Source organism: Sciurus carolinensis, chromosome 6, assembly GCF_902686445.1.
Source record: "Sciurus carolinensis chromosome 6, mSciCar1.2, whole genome shotgun sequence".
Taxonomy (NCBI): Eukaryota; Metazoa; Chordata; class Mammalia; order Rodentia; family Sciuridae; genus Sciurus; species Sciurus carolinensis.
This window is the reverse complement of record NC_062218.1, coordinates 101,159,985-101,177,244: the sequence shown is the minus strand read 5'-3', so window position 1 is coordinate 101,177,244 and position 17,260 is coordinate 101,159,985. Positions and strand designations below refer to the sequence as shown.

General features: G+C 44.3%; 1 protein-coding gene across 1 annotated transcript in view; it reads right to left on the bottom strand.

Annotated features, from left to right (window-relative positions):
• Arhgap26 (Rho GTPase activating protein 26) overlaps positions 1-17,260 on the bottom strand; it is a 416,546-nt gene that overhangs the window by 268,483 nt on the left and 130,803 nt on the right. The window contains 4 exon segments of the mRNA XM_047554761.1: positions 4,662-4,756; positions 10,043-10,143; positions 13,555-13,684; positions 15,064-15,168. Coding sequence (XP_047410717.1) covers positions 4,662-4,756; positions 10,043-10,143; positions 13,555-13,684; positions 15,064-15,168 — 431 coding nt within the window.

The following is a 17,260-nucleotide window of genomic DNA, read 5'->3' as shown; positions in this document are numbered from 1 at the left end:
AATGTTCTAAAACATTCTAAGGTTTGAGGCAGCAATGTGCCCTGGAATGAGCTTCTATGAACCTCCCACCTCAGCCTAGGGCAGGTGACCTCACCCTTCTAAATGGCAGACTCCTCAACAGCAGCACAGGGATGGGGAAGGGGTAGCCTCCTTGCTGGGTTATAATGAGGATTACATGAGGTCACGTATGAAGGTGTCCAGTTTTCAGAAAGCATTCAGATACTACCGCTTCCTTGCCCTCTTCCCTTTAACATTCTTTAACTTAAAAAAAATGGACTGGAAATGACCCTCTGTATATGTACTACGAGCCTATATAAAAAGGTCTGAGTTTTGGTCTTTTTCGTTCATTTGTTTGGTTTTGCTGTGGTTGCTTGTTTCTAGTAAGGAAAATGTTTTCTTGTGCTTTGATAAAACTGTGCTATGGAATACATGATGTACAGTGCACCAATTATTAGTAAGAACAGAGAATAACTGGAAAGCTAGAAAATGTGGATTTCAGTGTGTCAGTCCCAGAAAGTTGGACCATGTAAGTCCTGGGCAGGAAGTGGAATCTTTGGTTCTAGCAAGGATTCAATGGATTGTCGCTACCCGTGGCAACAATTGTGCAGGTATTTATCGGAGGGGCCTGGAAATAAATTATTTTTCCTATATTCACTAATTCATGGAGGAAGAGAGACCCTGAGAGAAAGATAGGCTTTGCTTACAGGAAGAGAAACTTTGCTTATCAGGAAGAGAGACTTTGCTTAGAGGAAGAGAGACTTTGCTTAGAGGAAGAGAAACTTTGCTTAGAGAGAAAGTTTTAGAGAAAGAGAGACTTCTACGCTTATCAGAGATCTATTTCTTCTTAGTTCTGCTGCTTCTTCTGAAAGGTGCGTCCTGCATCCTGTGAACTAAGGGTGCATCTATCTGAGGTGCTTCTTTTCAGAGGTGCTTTCTATCTGCTTGCCACTTCTTCTTCTTCCTTTCTGCTAATGGCTTCTACTCCGCTTCTTTCTGCTAGCTGCTGCTCTGCTTGCTGCTGCTCCTTACTCTCGCGCCCCCGCCCACTGCCCACTTATATTCCCTCCAGGAGGCAGAGGGCGGGGCCACGCCAGTTGCAATCAGGCGAGGAGCCAGCTGCCCCATCACGGCAAGGGTTAAAATGAGCAGGCCCAAGCAGGCGTGCTTGGGAACACCTGTGCACACGTTGTGCATGTGGACTTAACTGAATACGGCCAGTAATAAATCACCTGAGTGCACTTATGTTAATTAACCTCCTCACTGCCGATGTGATCAGGCGCCGTTCTGGCTGGCACAGCCCCCAACAATGGATGTGGTTGAAGTGGTTCCCACCACACAGTAAGGAATACTGATGTTATCAACTTCCAATATTGACCTCTGGAATATCACTTCCTAAAGGCTACAGCTTCTGTTACAAAATAACATAATGTATCAGCAATGAGTCTAAAGGCTCAAAGTATTTAAACTTAAAAACCATGACATCTCATACTCTTAAGTCATACATCACACTTTAACATGAGTATGAAGCACAACATGAACAGTCACTATGTAAATGTCTATATATTCCATACTTATAACAGTTATCATATTCTGGGAGCATTTCAAACCTTTAAATATAACCATCCCATCTTTTGTGTCCACTTCCCCGGTGCTACACTTGCATTCTGAGCCCTGCCCACGGTAGGGCAGGTGGAGTGAGGAACCTACAGGAGGCCCCAGCTGAAAGATGGCAGGTGTCCAGAGGCCCCTCCGTGCTGAGGGAGAGGGTAGGAGTCACCAAGAGAACAGGACTCCAGGCACAGCCCCCAGGCTGCTGCCACCTGACACAGGGAAATGCCTTTTCCTTGTCACCTAATTCCCTTCTAGGTATGTGAAGAAATACAGAAAGATCTGATTTATAGAGCAAGTTCAAAATAAGAGACAGAAAGGGAAAGGGATGGAGGGTTCCATCAAAATAGAAGAAAGATGGGTGGACTTGAGGAAGACAGGAGGACTGAGGGGGCACTAAAAGGGACGGCAGAGGGAAGAACAGAGGAATGAATCTGACTTTCCTTCCGCGTACAGATGTGAATGCATCACAGTGAATCTCATTATCATGTACATCCACAAGACACTAACTATAAAAAATTTTTTAAAAACTAAAAGTAAACAGCAGAAAGATCAGTAGAGTAGGGGGGAGGAAACAGGGAAAGGGAGGAGGCGAGAGGGAAAGGGGAAATACTGGGGACTGAATTAGAGCACATTATAGTCTGTACTTTTATAATTATGCTAAAATGAATCCTAAATGTTATGTATAACTAAAAAGAAGAAAGAAGAGGGAAGGAGAAGAAGAAAGAAGAAGAGGGAAGGAGGAAGAGGAGGAGGGGAAGGAGAAAAAAAAAAAAAGGAGAAAGAGAATTAAAACACTGCTAACCTGTAACCTAACCCTTGGGACCTATTAGAGAAAACTGAAGGAAGGGTTTTCATAGAACTGTCCACTTATGTCCTGCTTTGCAGGATATTCAGCAGCCTGGTTCTGAACCTGCCCAAGATGCCTCCACCTCACACCAAGGGACCCAGAGACACTGGGGAGAAGCTTACTTCCCAAGCCCTCTTTGTGTGTAGAGTGTGACACTTCCGCTCCTGGCTTGTGGCTAGGGCCTGAAAAGGTTTTGTAGGCATGATAAAGGAGGGAAGGTGCTTGGAAGTGTTGGCAAGGTGGAAACAAGATGGAGATGCCACAGGGAGGTTTAAATGCCTCCAAAGCAACTCTCCACGACTTCTCAGGAATCATGGAAAATAATGCAGCTTCAGAAGCATCTCTGAGCTTGTTTTCAACCTATAAGAGAACTGCCAATCAAGGCGTGCCCTCTCCTGAACAGCCATGCTCAAGATCAGCTCTAGGAAATAAACGTTTCACATACATCCGAATGTCCACCCAAACACACCTTCTGAACCTCCTCAAGGATGCCAGTAATATGGATTCCCTTAATTCCATGATCAGAATGGAGAAGAGATATGTCTATGGAAGCTTGAAGCACTCAGATTGTAGATTTGCTTAAAACCAAGAACCAGTTTTGGTTTGAGGATGGCTTTTTGCAACTCCCCTTTTTTATCCCAATTGAATTTATGCCCCAGGCTGCCTTCTCTTTACCTTCCTCTCTCACAGCACTGCACACAGTGAAGAGGTAAGGCATTTCTTTTCTTTACAAAATATATTTCTCTGTGTTTAAAAGTGAAAGGATATATCAAGTCTAATGCAGGACAAGTTAACCAGCAACAAAAAATAACAACTGATACTAGTTGAGCACTTTATTCTTTGCCACCTTGTCCCACATTTGACATGTATTATCTCCCAGAATCCCTACAACAATCCTAGGAACTAGATATTATTACCATCTTCATTTTCCAGATGAGGAAATCATGGCTCTGTAAGATTAAGTAACTTGGTCAAAGTTACATGGCTACCAAGCAACAAAGTCAAATTCTGGACCCAAGTTGTCTAGCTTGAGAGCCAAAGGCAGAACGATTAAATTACTTAAGAGATGTAATTAGTTTCCATGAATTGCTGACGTAGGTTAAAAGGGTATGTAGCCTTCAGCAGCCACAGTGCAGAGTAGACACTTGACACAGAAGTCATTCTAGTGCAAGAGGCAGTCTCAGAACCTTCCAGATCTCAGGAGTGATGGTTACTGGTAAATCTCCCAGAGAGGGCAGAAGTACTGGCTTTACAGAATGGTGTGGTCTTTTTTTTTTTTTTTTTTAACTAAAGAAAAGAGATGAAATGGTATTTTGTAAGTATCAGGCTGAGATTTAAGGATCTTGGAGCTAGCAGTGCTGATCTTGATCAGGCAGCTCGTACAAGCTTACCACGTGAGTTTCATTGAAAGAATAAACCTGTTGCCAAGTAAAGTGTCTCAAAGAATTGGAATCTTGTCAAACCAGATTAACACCATGAAATGGTACAACTTAATGAGACACACTATAAATCTTGAGGAATACAACACACAGCTCTCTCTCCAAAGACTGATTTCACAAGTGATTGGTGTCTTTCCTGCATGAGCACAGCGGTAGGTGAAATGCTGTCTTTAAAAGTTTTTTATTAAATTTGAATAAAATTTCTTCCACCTCAGGTCCCTTTTGTTTGTTTGCTTTGTTTTATTTTATTTTTTGGTACTGGGAATTGTACCAGACATGCTTCACTACTGAGTTACAGTCACAGTCCTCTTTAAGACAGGGACTTGCTAAGTTGCTGAGACTAGCCTCAAACTTGCGATTCTCCTGCCTCAGCCTCCCAAGTTGCTAGGCTCAATTCCTTTTGAATCATTGTATTATTTAAGTAAACACACACACACAATCTCATACAGAAACAATCATGCTCAACAATTTTCTTTAAGCATCTACCCAATCTCCTGGAGATGTAACACACACCCAAAGCACAGAAGTGCTAAAATCAAAGTAAAAAAAAAACAAATCCTCAATTCATTGCTGAAACTAAAAGACAGGGAGGCAGCATTGATTCTCACAATCATCAAAGACCTACAGTCTAATCCAAACTGAATACAGGTGGGGGATGAAGAAGGGAGAATAGAAGAAAAAAGTAGAAAAGTTTTGATTGGAAGGAAAAGGAAAAAAATCCAAATTCAGCAATATTTTTTCCTAAGAAAGACACAGCTACTCACCTGTCTACTGCTTCTACGTCAAAACAAAATCTCTTCTCGATAGAGTCTGTTTTCCTCCGTGTACAGGATTTGAGGGTGACGGATTCATCTTCCCCCTGATGGGAACAGACAGACCATCAAGCTGAAGCAGAATGTGGGCTGCTCCTCTCCACGACAAAGGTGGTTCCTAACAGACAACCTGACCCTCTCCAACCTGAGAGTCCACAACGTAAGATCATAAAATCTCAGGTCAAAGCCTACCGCAACTAAGTGTGAGACCCTGTTGTACTCAGAACCGAGCATCTTTAATACTGGAGGACTGGGATGGTACAGCATCAACCCATGGTGGATGAGCTCCTGCTGATACTGCCTTAAACATGTGTGATTTATGGATTGATAAGAATCGAAGAAAATGGTCTCCTAACTGGGAGCTTCTGTGTCTTTTGTATCAGTCACCACTTTTTCAAGAACACCTTTCTGGACCAGATCAAAGATCCCCAAACATGTTCACATAGCACCATGTGCCTTTCCCTCCCTCACTGTGCTGATCACAGCTAAAGCTGTCCAATGATGCAGGTGATGATTAAAACAATGTCTCTCTCTTATTAGACTGTAAACTCCCGGAAGGCAGAGACTATTTATGCCTACTCTTGTGTCTCCTAAGCCAAAATGGGTCCTGGACAGAGCAGGTGTTCAATAAATGTTTTAAGAGCTTTACTGACCCATAGTATATGTTCAAACTACATGTTTAGATGTAGAATTTATAAATTCTGACATCTGCGTACACCCAAGAAATGATCACTATATTTGAGCTAACAAACATTTCCATCACCCCCAAAACTTTCCTCATGTCTTTGTAATCTATCCCTCATTCCATTTCACCCCCAAGCAACCCCTGAATCTGACTTCTGTCACTACAGGTCAATTTGCATTGTCTATAATTTTGAATAAATGAAACCACATAGCACGTGCCCCGTTTTTGTCTGGCTTCAGCCTAATTGCTTGATGATTCGCCCATGCTGTGTACAAGAAGAGTTTGTTTCTTTTCATTGTTGAGTAGTAGAAGTGGAACACAACCATTTAGTTCATACCACTAATTTATTGCCTGGGAACATTGAAGTTATACCCTGATTTCTTTTTTTTTTTTTTCCTGCAACTTAGGAATTTGGTAGGGTTTCTGTTTCTCCTGCCAATCCATCATTTTTTTTTAAATATGACAGAAATCAGCAAACCTACCTAGTGGGTTAAAATAATAGGCAATGTGACTATCTAAGGTAACTTTAGCCACCCACTAATATCAGAGTAGCACATGAAACACTGAAGACCTGGAAAGAGAAGTTTACATTCACAAGCCTTACATCTGCTGTCTTTTACTGAATAGCAAAGGTTAGTTTCTCAGATTGAGAACTGTTCTTTAGTTTGTAAGTCATATGAGTGTTTTGGACTAGGCTCCTTTGCTACACTGGGCCCCAACAAACCAGACTAAAAGTCAACATGCAGTGACTGATGCTAATGTTCCTTGTCACTAAATCAAAACCAAGCTGTTTATCTGACCTTCCAAGAAACCAGGAGAAATAAGAGATCAAAGTCAAAATTCCCAAACAAGCTAGTTTCCATTGGCATGATAATAAAGTTCCCTCTGCCTGAAAGGTAACCTTAAGTAGCCCAATGTTATTTTCCTATTGTCTGTCTCCCTGTCCAGTCTTTATAAGAAAAGTAACTCTGAAATGACCAATCCACTCCGTGTCCTCTGTTACTGCTTTCTTCAGCCTTTTTCTGTCTTAAAACCTGCTTAGCTCATCAGTGCATTTATTCTATTTTACGGAAGGAAGTGTTGCCTAATTCTAGACTTAAAAATAAAGCCAAGTAAATCTTTAAACCAAATTGTTCTAATTTTTGTTCTTTGAAAGTGTAAACACCCAATAGGATCAGCAGATCCTGACCTTGTTAATGTCAGATTTACTAGCTTAAGACCAGCTTCGACTTTGAAAGCTTAGATGAAGTATCATAGAGCAATGGGAGGAAACAGGAATCTATAAAGAATCATTAAACTTCAGCAGGCAAAGGAGGACAATGAGGTTCTTATTCAAGGATATTGGTGCCATATCAGGGGAAAATCTGTAAAAATGATCTGCTTAACTATTGGGGGTTTAAAAAGTGGTAGATGCAGATTATCACATAAACAAAAAGTTAACAACTGTGACAAACACTGCAGAGAGAGAGAGAGAGAAAGAGAGGGGGGGGGGGGGGGGACCGTGTTACAGAAAGTGCAAAGAAAAGGATCTGATCTGGTCAGGAAGGTTAGGGAAGGCTGCCCTGAGCTGGGGTTTGGAGGATGCACCAGACACAGAATGGAGAGAACAGGAGCCATGGCCTCAGCAGGGCGTCTTGGAGAACAGAGAGAAGCTGGTGTGCAACAAGCCCCAAGTGAGAGCCAGAGTGGGATGGGTTTGAGGGAGGGCAGGATTCTGGTCTGTATCCTGAGAAGAGCAGGAAAATAATGAAGGTTTTTGAGCATGGGAAAGGACAGCATCAGCCTTGGGTTGCTCCGGACCTGCACAGAGGGTGCTCTCTCGCAGAAGGTGGGGTGCTGGAAGGTTCCTTCACCACACATGGGCTCCGCTCTCCAAGAGGATGGAGCAAATCTGCTCACCATGCCAGGCCTGAGGGTGGGAGCAAAGTCAGCACTTCTCAAGGAAAATAATTCAAATGAAAGGGACAGTGGGGCAGGGGGAAGAAAAAGTAGAGAAAAATCATGTCTATGATCTATGTCAAGTCTGCTGCCAGTGCTTAGGACAGCTTTGCACAACCATGAATGCAGTATCACACGATTCCTCAGCACCAAATGAGAGGACATCACCTCTAGAATGGCTAGTCCCTCTACCTCTCTTCTGAAAGCTGAGAAAGTGTAACATCATGGCTTCAGAAGCAGGAAACTCAGACTCCGGAATGAGGGGTTCAGGACTAGCTCTGGAACTCATGAGCTGTGTGACCTTAGAAATCTATTGCTCTCTTGGACTCTCAATTTCTCCCTTTGTAAAAGGGGGAAAATAGGACAACATAGGATAATAAAAGGATGTAGAAAACTATAAAATGTAATATGAATGTAAGGAATTATCATTAGGAAAACGAATTACTATAATACCACGGTCCTAAGATCATACTCATCAGCGTCCCAAGAAGCTGATCTGTGCTGACTCATAAAAACAACCAAGGGGGCATTTACCAGGATCTTGTTGGTGTCTTTGGAGTCCCACTACCCACTGCCATTGGTTTCCACTCTTGACTTTCAAGAAAGATAGGTATAGAGAAACTATAAGAGCATTTCATTAAATATTTGGTAAAGTACAAGATAAAAAGACCCAAAATACAGATGGTGGAAGGGAATAATTCAGTGAAGGTGATTTCTAGGACTAAGAGTCACAAAAGTTCTCTGACCCCAACAAGAAAACAGGCCTGCTCCAGGTTCATCTCATGGAAACAAGGGGACTCCTCCTGACACAGGTTTATAATGTTCCTTCTAACACTGTCATTGCTCCATGTATGATATTTTAACATGTCTGCTTTCTTGAGATTATTTACAAGTCAACCCCTCCTCTGCCAAGAAACATTAAAAGGACTTTGTTATTGCTTGGACATCAGGAAGGAACAGAGTTGCTGATAAACTTCTCTATTGTGGCTGAAGTAAGAGAAAGCCCGGAAGAGAAATCGGAAGTAGAAGGGAGCAAAGGGCACGGCATGGCTGAGCAACTGCAGGGACAATGACAGTACCTAACACCACCAACCCAAGGCCTGGGGTCAGGCAGCACCGTCCACCTCTACACGGTGATCCCACACGCACCTCACACCTCCAAACATGCTACACAAAGAGGGCCAAGGAGCAAGGACTGCAGAGTACTCACTTGTCAACAGAGGAAACATGACTGAGAAATACTTAAACTACAGAGAGAACCAGGGCTGGGGTGCAGTTCAGCGGTACAGTGCTTGCCTAGTATGCATGAGGCTCTGGGTTTAATTCCCAGAGAGACGAAAAACATAAATACCTATTAAAAACATTTAAACCTCTCCAGAAGGAAATAACAGTAAGAATTAGAAACAAAATTCAAAGTGATAATTGGCAAGAATTTTCTAGTTATTGAAAGAAATTTTAAAACCCCTCAAATTCAAAGACCAAAAATTCCAAGCAATGGATTTTTTTTTTTAATTGAAACCTAGGATGATCATAATGCAGTGTAGAACACTAGAGGAAGAAAGGAAGGGAGTAAGAATAGCAGGAGAGAGAAGACAGAGCATTCCACAGGAAATGTTTTTGCACACTGAGAGTTCCCAGCAGAGACCGACTGGCAGGAGGTGAGGGGTACCTGTGTGCGAGGGAAGGATGTCGGAGACTTCGAGGAGCTGCGGGACAGGGACTCCAGGGAACCTGGTGTGGCATTAATCTCTCTTCCAAAGATGACCATGGAATATCTTCCTTCCCACATGTTCTTCACACAATAAGCCACTGGAACTCCTGCCACCAAGAGGTGAGGTCTACACCCTCTCCTATTGGAACTGCGTGGGCTCTTGTGACCATTCCAACTAACGGGTAAGGTGCACATAAGGGTAATGACTTCTGGGGTTAGGCTATGTAAAAGCAACACAGTGGATATGTTAACTGCTAGAATATCCACTCCTGAAGTCTGTAGTTGCTCTGAGACCATCTGCATCGTGATGCTGTGAGGAAGCCCAAAGTTTCCTACATAGGGAAACAGATGGGTAGGTCCTAAGACCATACAGTCAGCTGGCAAGAGGGGGCAAGCGGAGGGGACAGAAAGAAACCAGGCAAGAGGGAGAGAGCTCTGTGTGGCCAGCTTTGAGCTGCTCCAGACCCGCACGGTTTCCACTTGACTACCATCTGGTTGGAACCTCATGAGAAATGAGCCTGAACCGCCCACCCACATGCTCCCCGAATTCCTGACCCACAGAAAGAGTGAGACATACTAAAATAGCTGGTATGGTTGCAAAGTTGCTAAGTTTAAGGGTGACTTGTTACACAGCAATAGATAACTGGAACATCTAAACTGACAAATGGCAGCTCTCTAGGGATCGCATGAGACTAACATGAATCAGTTTCCCAAGATGAGGTCATTCAAGATTTTGTAGCATCTAAAAACATCTGACACATTTAATATCCTGTATGTGTGAAATGTAAGCATCTTTTTTAATTGCAGTTCCTAATATAACTTGGAGCTAAGAATATTCATCTTATTTTAGGGATCTTCAGGATACCAGGCCTTCTGGAACTACTGTACAAAAACTAAGAGAATGACAGTGAAACACTGGAAGTGTTACTTTCTGCACACGTTATAATCATTATCTGTTAGCCAAGCAAAACAAGCATGAAATTTAAAAAATGAACTCACCCCCTTTCCTCCTGACTTTTGGTCAAATGGTACCATAGTGATTTGTTTGGAATCCCGTTGATATGTACAGTAATGCTTCACCCAAGAAGTTCCAAAGTGACCTGCAAGATAACATTGTCCATTAAACATCTGTACTCGTCCACTGTGTGCTGCCCATCACTAACTGCAGAAACATACAGCCCGCAGCCCATAACACTCACCTACCCTGTTTTAGGGCAATGTACTCTCCACACAGCTAGACTAAAACAGAGAGAAATCTGATCCCACAGGCTGGAAATGGAACCAACCCAAGGCTTTCCCCCAGAGGCCCAAGAGCACTATTTCCCACTAAAGCTATCTCCACTGGGTCTTAAAATATATAAGGGAAATAGAGGTTCCCTGGGGAAATTAATTCACATTCCCACCATCAATCTCCATTTGGAGTTTCCGCTCTTTCCTGACAGGAGTGAGATGCTGAGGAAAGAACACAGAAAGGCTCCTCCAAGTGCTTGTCACCATCCCAACTGAGACAATGACATCAGGCTTCCCACACAGCTGCTTGGTGACTCAATGCACAGACACTGGGGGTTCTGACCTACTTCCAAACCTCTCATATTTACTTTAGCATAAGGAAAAACGATTGGAAAAGCAGACAAGAATACCTTGGAAACACCAGCGGTGCAGAAGGGAAGTGACTGAAAGTGCTCAGATGTAACCTAAGGAGTCTGCCTCCAGAAGTCATCCCTCAGGGAAAGGGAGCGGTCACAGAGTGGAGGTCTAACCAGGCTCTGACTTCACTCACTACTCAGCCTATATTTTGAACCACAGAGCAGTACAAGATGAGGAAGACATCACCAGCCTGCAACAGCTTCACTCGATATTAGCTCTAGACGTTTACAGAGATGGAACAGCAGAAATGGTTATAATTTTTTGAAGTATGAAAAGAGAATCAGTAGACATTTAATAATTATCAGTGGTATGACATGACTGCCAACTCCAACTGTTGGAAACCACTTGGTAAATTTAAAAGGTAAGACGTGAGTGTTCACAATGAGACCTGAAGCACAAATGAAACACCAACCATCCAAATACGTTCTGTGGCTTGTGGTGAAGGTCCTGTGACTGCACAACAGAAAGTTCCAGAAAAGCTTGATATTGGCCAATTTGAACATCAAGATAAAAACAGTAATGGATTATAGCCTACTGAATGAAATATGGATTTGTAAGTTCATATTGACAATGCAAAGAGAGAAGTGCAGAAAGAAGGGTGAACAGGAAGAGAGGGAGGGAGGGAGAAAGGAAGGGAAGGGAGGACACTGAATGGCAACCACCAAACGCGGAGGGAGAGGTGGAGCTGGGAAAGCACCATTTGTCCAGCATCCCAAAGTCAGGTCAGGCACGGGTCATTAACAGACACCAAGTCTATGAAGGGCAAAGTGTGGAAAGGAAAAGCGTAGTGACAAAATCTCAGGGTGTCTCCCCACAGATTGCCAGTTAGTTACAAGGGGGAAAAAGTGACTATACAGTGGAGAAACCAGACCACACTTTGCCTGGGTGATCAAATCAAGAGCACCATCAAGGAGACAGAGGGACGTGTCCCTGGGGAAGAACACAGCACTACTCGTGCAGGACTGAGCCAGAGATGAATGACCCAAGTCTAATCATGGCAAACGTCAGGCAGACCTACGCAGAATCAAGTTCGATAAAGGAACTGGATTATGTTCTTCAAAAACTTCGGGGTCATGAAAGACAAAGAAAGCTGAGGAACAGTTCTGGATTGGCAGGAACTACAGTCATGGCAACTACAAGCAGCACACGAGTATGTACCGGAGTAAACAGAACACTTTGTAAGGGCATTACGGGGACAATTCAACTACTGAAACATGAGCTGTAGTTTAAATGTTGTATCAATATTCAATTTCCTGGATGTGGTTACACAGATGAATATCCCGATTCTTAAAAATTCTGAAGCGAAGGAGCATGGATTACGCAGCCTACTCTTGAATGGTTCACCAAAGGTGTGTGTGTGTGCAAGCGCACACGTGTGTAAGCACAGAAAGAAGAAAAAAAAGATATGATTGTGGCATTCAGAGAAAAAAAAATGATAAAACTGTGGCAAAATGCTAAATATTGGTGAATCTGAGTCAATTCCCATGTTGCCCCTTAAACCATTCTTACTTTTTTCTATGGTTGCAATTGTTTCAAAATAAGTTATCAAAAGTTTAATACAAAAAATGCTGTACCCAATGAAATACTCTAGACTACTGTGTTAGAGAACCAAAACCAGTGCTTCTAAGGATAATGAGCACCGTGATGTCAAAAGAGCACGTGAAGGGTGTGGAACAAACCGTAACTCATGTGAGAATGCAAGACAGCAAAACTGATGTTAAGTAACTTGTAAAGTAAGTATTGTAATGGACACCGAGAGACATTTTTAAAGTCCTAAAAATGTGTATTTTCAAGTTGACCCTAAAACCCTTCTGAGGGGGAAGGACTTTCTAATAGGGCAAAAAGGTGATCACCTTTGATTCAAGGAGTGGAACAAACTACTGAAGTGACCTCCGCCCTTATAAACCTCCACCAGCTCATCTCTGCAAGAATAAGAAATGTGACCCCCTCATCACAGCCGGTCACTCCAGGTCCAATGCTGCCCCATTCAGGCCAGGGAAAAATTTTAAGCCCAGGCAAATTTTAAAGAGAACAATCACTAAAGCCAAGGGTTTCTAATTCATTCCATCAGGAAGCTCGTACAAGTGATATTTGCCTAAGAGGAAGGCATAGAAGAATGCAAACCAGCACAAATCTGGGAAGACTCGGCCTCCTAGGAAAGCAAGGAGGGAGAGCAGGAGAAGCACCATGAAAGGAAACAACTCAATCTTTCTCACTCCTGGAATCGCATCACGCAGTCAGCCTGCAAGTGCCACCTAAGTAGCACAGTCCCACCACAGAGCCCTTCCTAGACCTCCAGCATGAATCTGTGTCACCGCTAAACACTCCCTGCTAGCAGCACCTGGCATCTTTCCTTGACATCATTATCAGCAGGAGAGCAGGTCTCCTTCCTGGCTCTCAAAGGGAGCTTTTATTTTTACTTTTCATAAAATTCAAGTATTGGGATGAAAGGAGAAGAGAAAAAGGGCCTAAGTCATGACTGGTCCCACTTGAAATGAGAATCACCAAGTATTAGGTCTCCCAAAGGATCTGACCACTGAGAGACGAGAAGGCCTAGCACGTGAGACCTTTCCAAGACCCCTACACTAAGGGTACAGGATGCTGTACAGCACACCAGAGAAGAGAAGAGCAACCACAGAGCCTCAGGGAATCCCAGGTTCCCAGGGGAATTCCCAGTACAACAAATCCCCAATACACCACTAGGAGGCGGACAAGATTTTGCAGACATCACCTTTCCCCTTGGAAGCTGCACCATACCATTACTGTCTCTCCCCCAGCATGTACTCAGCGGGCCAGGCACTACTGGACACACTCCCACCTTCTGGACAGAGGGTGCCCTGGCTGCTGGCAGGCAGTGCACTCACGTTTCTCCTGAACATAGAGGTACCCCTCCATGGTGTAGGGGCTGATGGTCTTGTGCTCCAGGGGGTTCTCCTTCATCTTCTTCATCAGGGATTCCACCTCTGACCTGGTGCCTTCAAAGCGGTTTCTTGTCTAGGATAAAAGGAATTTGACTCAAATCAAAGACTTGAAATCTCTAACAATGCACAAGATCAATCCAAGAGAATTCTAAGATCTAAAACTAGATAAGAATCATTCAACCCTGTAAGAACTGAATAAATATTCATTTACAAGAAGTATCATATTCACATACACATTGGCCTTAAAGTCCCACAGCTGAATGACTCACAAACTAGATCAAAATCACCCAGGTGACTTGAAAAAAGGCAAACGCCCAAATCTAATTGACCTAATAGCTCTCTCTCACCTAGAAATCAATTCAGAGCCTTTGCGCCTGGACACAAGAATCTTAGACGGCAACCCAGGCAATTCTGACCCAGGATCCAGGGGACTGCACGCCTTCAGGAACAAGGGCCTCATTTCTCTAGCTGCGGGAAGGCTGCATGCTGACAGCTCACAGACAGGCCCTCCTCAAAGGAGAGCTGCTGTGCTCAAGGTGACCCCTACCCAGGGCAGCCTGCAGCCCTGACGTCTATTCAGGCCCCTCTTAAGGTCAGCTCGGCCCCAGGCCCATGGCACAGACCGAGGCCTCTGTGGCATCTGCATCACAGCTCCTCCTGACCTGCCGTCCTCCGGGCTCGCTCTCACAGGGGCTTGCTGGCGTGACACTCTAGAGAACCCCTGGATATAGACCTGCATTCTGGAGCAGCCTTTGGAAGAACCCAGCCTAAGGTAAAGCCACACTCTGTGAAATCTTTTCCGAACTCTGCAACTTCCTGTTCTCTACAGTGACACGGAGAACCATGTAAGCTCCAGATTTCTAAAGGCTGTGCGACACAGCACACTCAGAAACACTTGGGTCTGCTTCCTATACAAGCCAACAGGTCCAATCACACAGTGAAGGCAGCTGGGGCCCAGTAACTGCTCTGTGCACCAAAATGTCCTGTGTGTAAAACCTGGAAGGAGACTAGGAGTGGCCACACTGACCTGGACTTGCAGCCAGCCTTCCTAAGAGTTGGAAAAGAGCACAGCCTTTGAGCATAGGTCCCCAGCCCCATTCCCTAAGGTCTCGTGGGGTCAGGCAGCTAGATGCATAGAAGTGAGGCTGGGCTGGGCTTTCCATGGCCAAAGGAAATCCTGGCTTTGGTGCTGCTGATTTAAGACATAATCAGCAGCAGCACTTCCGAGAACATAACTAGTGCTTTGAAATAATGGAGAAGAGGATGATGGTCTGACGCAAGGCCATCCAGCAAGCCAGAAGTGCCTGCTCCCAGCTGCCCTCTGGACCCGGGAGGACGCCCCCTCCTCACCTATGTTCCAGCCCACACAGGTGGGCCCCCCTAGCAACCAGACCCACACTTTGTGTTTTCCTTTCCACCAGAGAAAGGAAGTCTGTCCCTAGGGCCACTCACATTCTGTATGCTAATGGTCAATTGTGTCTTGAAGTCACCAAAATCCTTGGCCAGTTCATAACCATGGTGATAGAAAGTGAAGAGTCCTTGTAGGAAGGCCAGCAGCTGTAAGGAAGGAAGGCAGAGGTCACATGAGTACTGGAAATAAGGATGCTGTAGCTCAGAGGTCTCAACACTGCTTTCAAAGTATAGAATAATACTAACATTTACTGAGTACCACTTGTGTGCTAGGCACTGTGCCCTTCCATACCTTGTCTCACTGAATACTCACAACAACCTATGGCCTAAGCACTACTGTTACCCCATTTCCATAACAAGGAAGCGTATTCAGAGAGGTTAAATAACTTGTCCCAAAACACACAGTAAGTGGTAGCCAGGAATGAAGCCAGGTCTCCTTGGAACCAACACCCACGGGCTCAGCCTGTAAGTCTCATCATCTCCTAAGAACATTATTTCTTCAAAGAGGTCAGGGCTCCAACTCAAGTTTTCTTCAAGTATATTTGTAATATCAGGTTATGATGCAGAAGAAGAAGGGAAGGAGGGTAGCTGGTGTGTTCTGAGTCTGTAGTCAAATGGGCAAAGTCAACATGTGTTTCTGTGCTTTCCCTAAAAAAACCCAAAGTAAATGCTATAAATGACTTTATTAAAATAGTGTCACATTTTCAGGTATGGTGGCTTCCCTCGATTCTCATTTAAAGCCCCTCAAGCTAAAAAGTTAGTTCATTCATTGTTCGGTCTTGTGTGTAGTGGATGGTGAAAACAGCTGTCCACCACAACCTCACTGCACACCTCCATGTACTCAAAAACCATCCCTACCCTGAGCCCCCGCCAGCCTCCACTGCTCCAAAACAAACAACGTTCCTCTGGTCTTTCCTTAAGAGCCTAAATCCAAACCTCACTGTTGTGCTTTCCTGGCCCCTAACCAAGTCCTCCACATCTTGCCTCAGTTCCAAATTTTGACCCAAAGAAACAATTACAGTAAAAGGCTGGAAAAGTCTGAGAAGCACGGTGCCTCACCTGTCAGTTCAGCTCTCCACAGGCAGAGATCATCCCTGTCCTGCAGGGACTGAACCCAGGCCCTGGCACACAGCAGGCGAGTGCTCGGCCACCGAGCTACATGCGCATCCCTTGATGCATTTTCTTAGGGGCCCACTCAGACCTTCCTGAGCCCCCACCACATGGCACCAAGACACACTGGCTTTGGTTTATATTGCTGTATTTGACTTCTCTGTCCCTAAATGAACATACCTTTATTTATTAAACATATTCCCAATCCCATTTATTTTCACCAGACTGCTTTCCGAGAGGCAGTTCTGATAATGACAACAAAGGGCTCTCTCGCACCCTGGGGGGTAAGCACCAAGGGAGACATCCACTCCACCTGAACCCAGAGGGGCCTCCTTCAGGGTAAGCCACATGCCCCGCCGATTTATCAGAGCTCTGTAGTGGGAAGTCAAACAGCACCCAGGTTATAACAATATGGTACCTTGAGTTCCTACTGCCAGTGTCCCCAGCAGATCTGTGCCTTGGATTCTCATGGAAACACGCACAGCTGGAACCTCTGGCTATGAAAACATCTAGTGCACCGCAGACGTCCCTGACATAAATCCATGGATGAGAGAGTCACCAGGTACTAAAAACGAACTCTTTTCTTCAAAGATGACAAAAGCCTCTGGACTCACTCCATGTATTTTTCTGAGAGGAGGGCCCGTGTCTTTCCTTCTAGATGGCTCCAGTAACAGGTGAGAAAGGGCTCTTCTGCCAAACCTAGTTCCGTTATTCACGATGAAATCTGTTCTTTACCTCTTCTTATCTTTATACTGGACCCTGTCACTTTTCCAAAGCACTAAGCCACCCCCTAAACGCACACGATAAGACCCTAAATTCTAAGGTCATTCTTCCTATTAACTCTGATTTTCCTTCACTTAAAGTAAACAAGGCCTCTCTTGCTCCGGGTAATTACACATTCTCAGACAACTCACTAAAATGTCACCTGGGCATATGCACAAATGCTCCAAAGGCAGAGTTACTAATATTTATTTTGGTATCACTTCCTTTGGTCACATGCCTGACTGTCCATTTTTCTACAGGAAATGATTCCTTAGATACTGTAATGTTTGGCCTGCTTTCTCTTTCTTCTTTCTGCACAGCACCTTCTCTCCCCTGCCCCATCTCCTTCTGTCCCTTCCCACACACT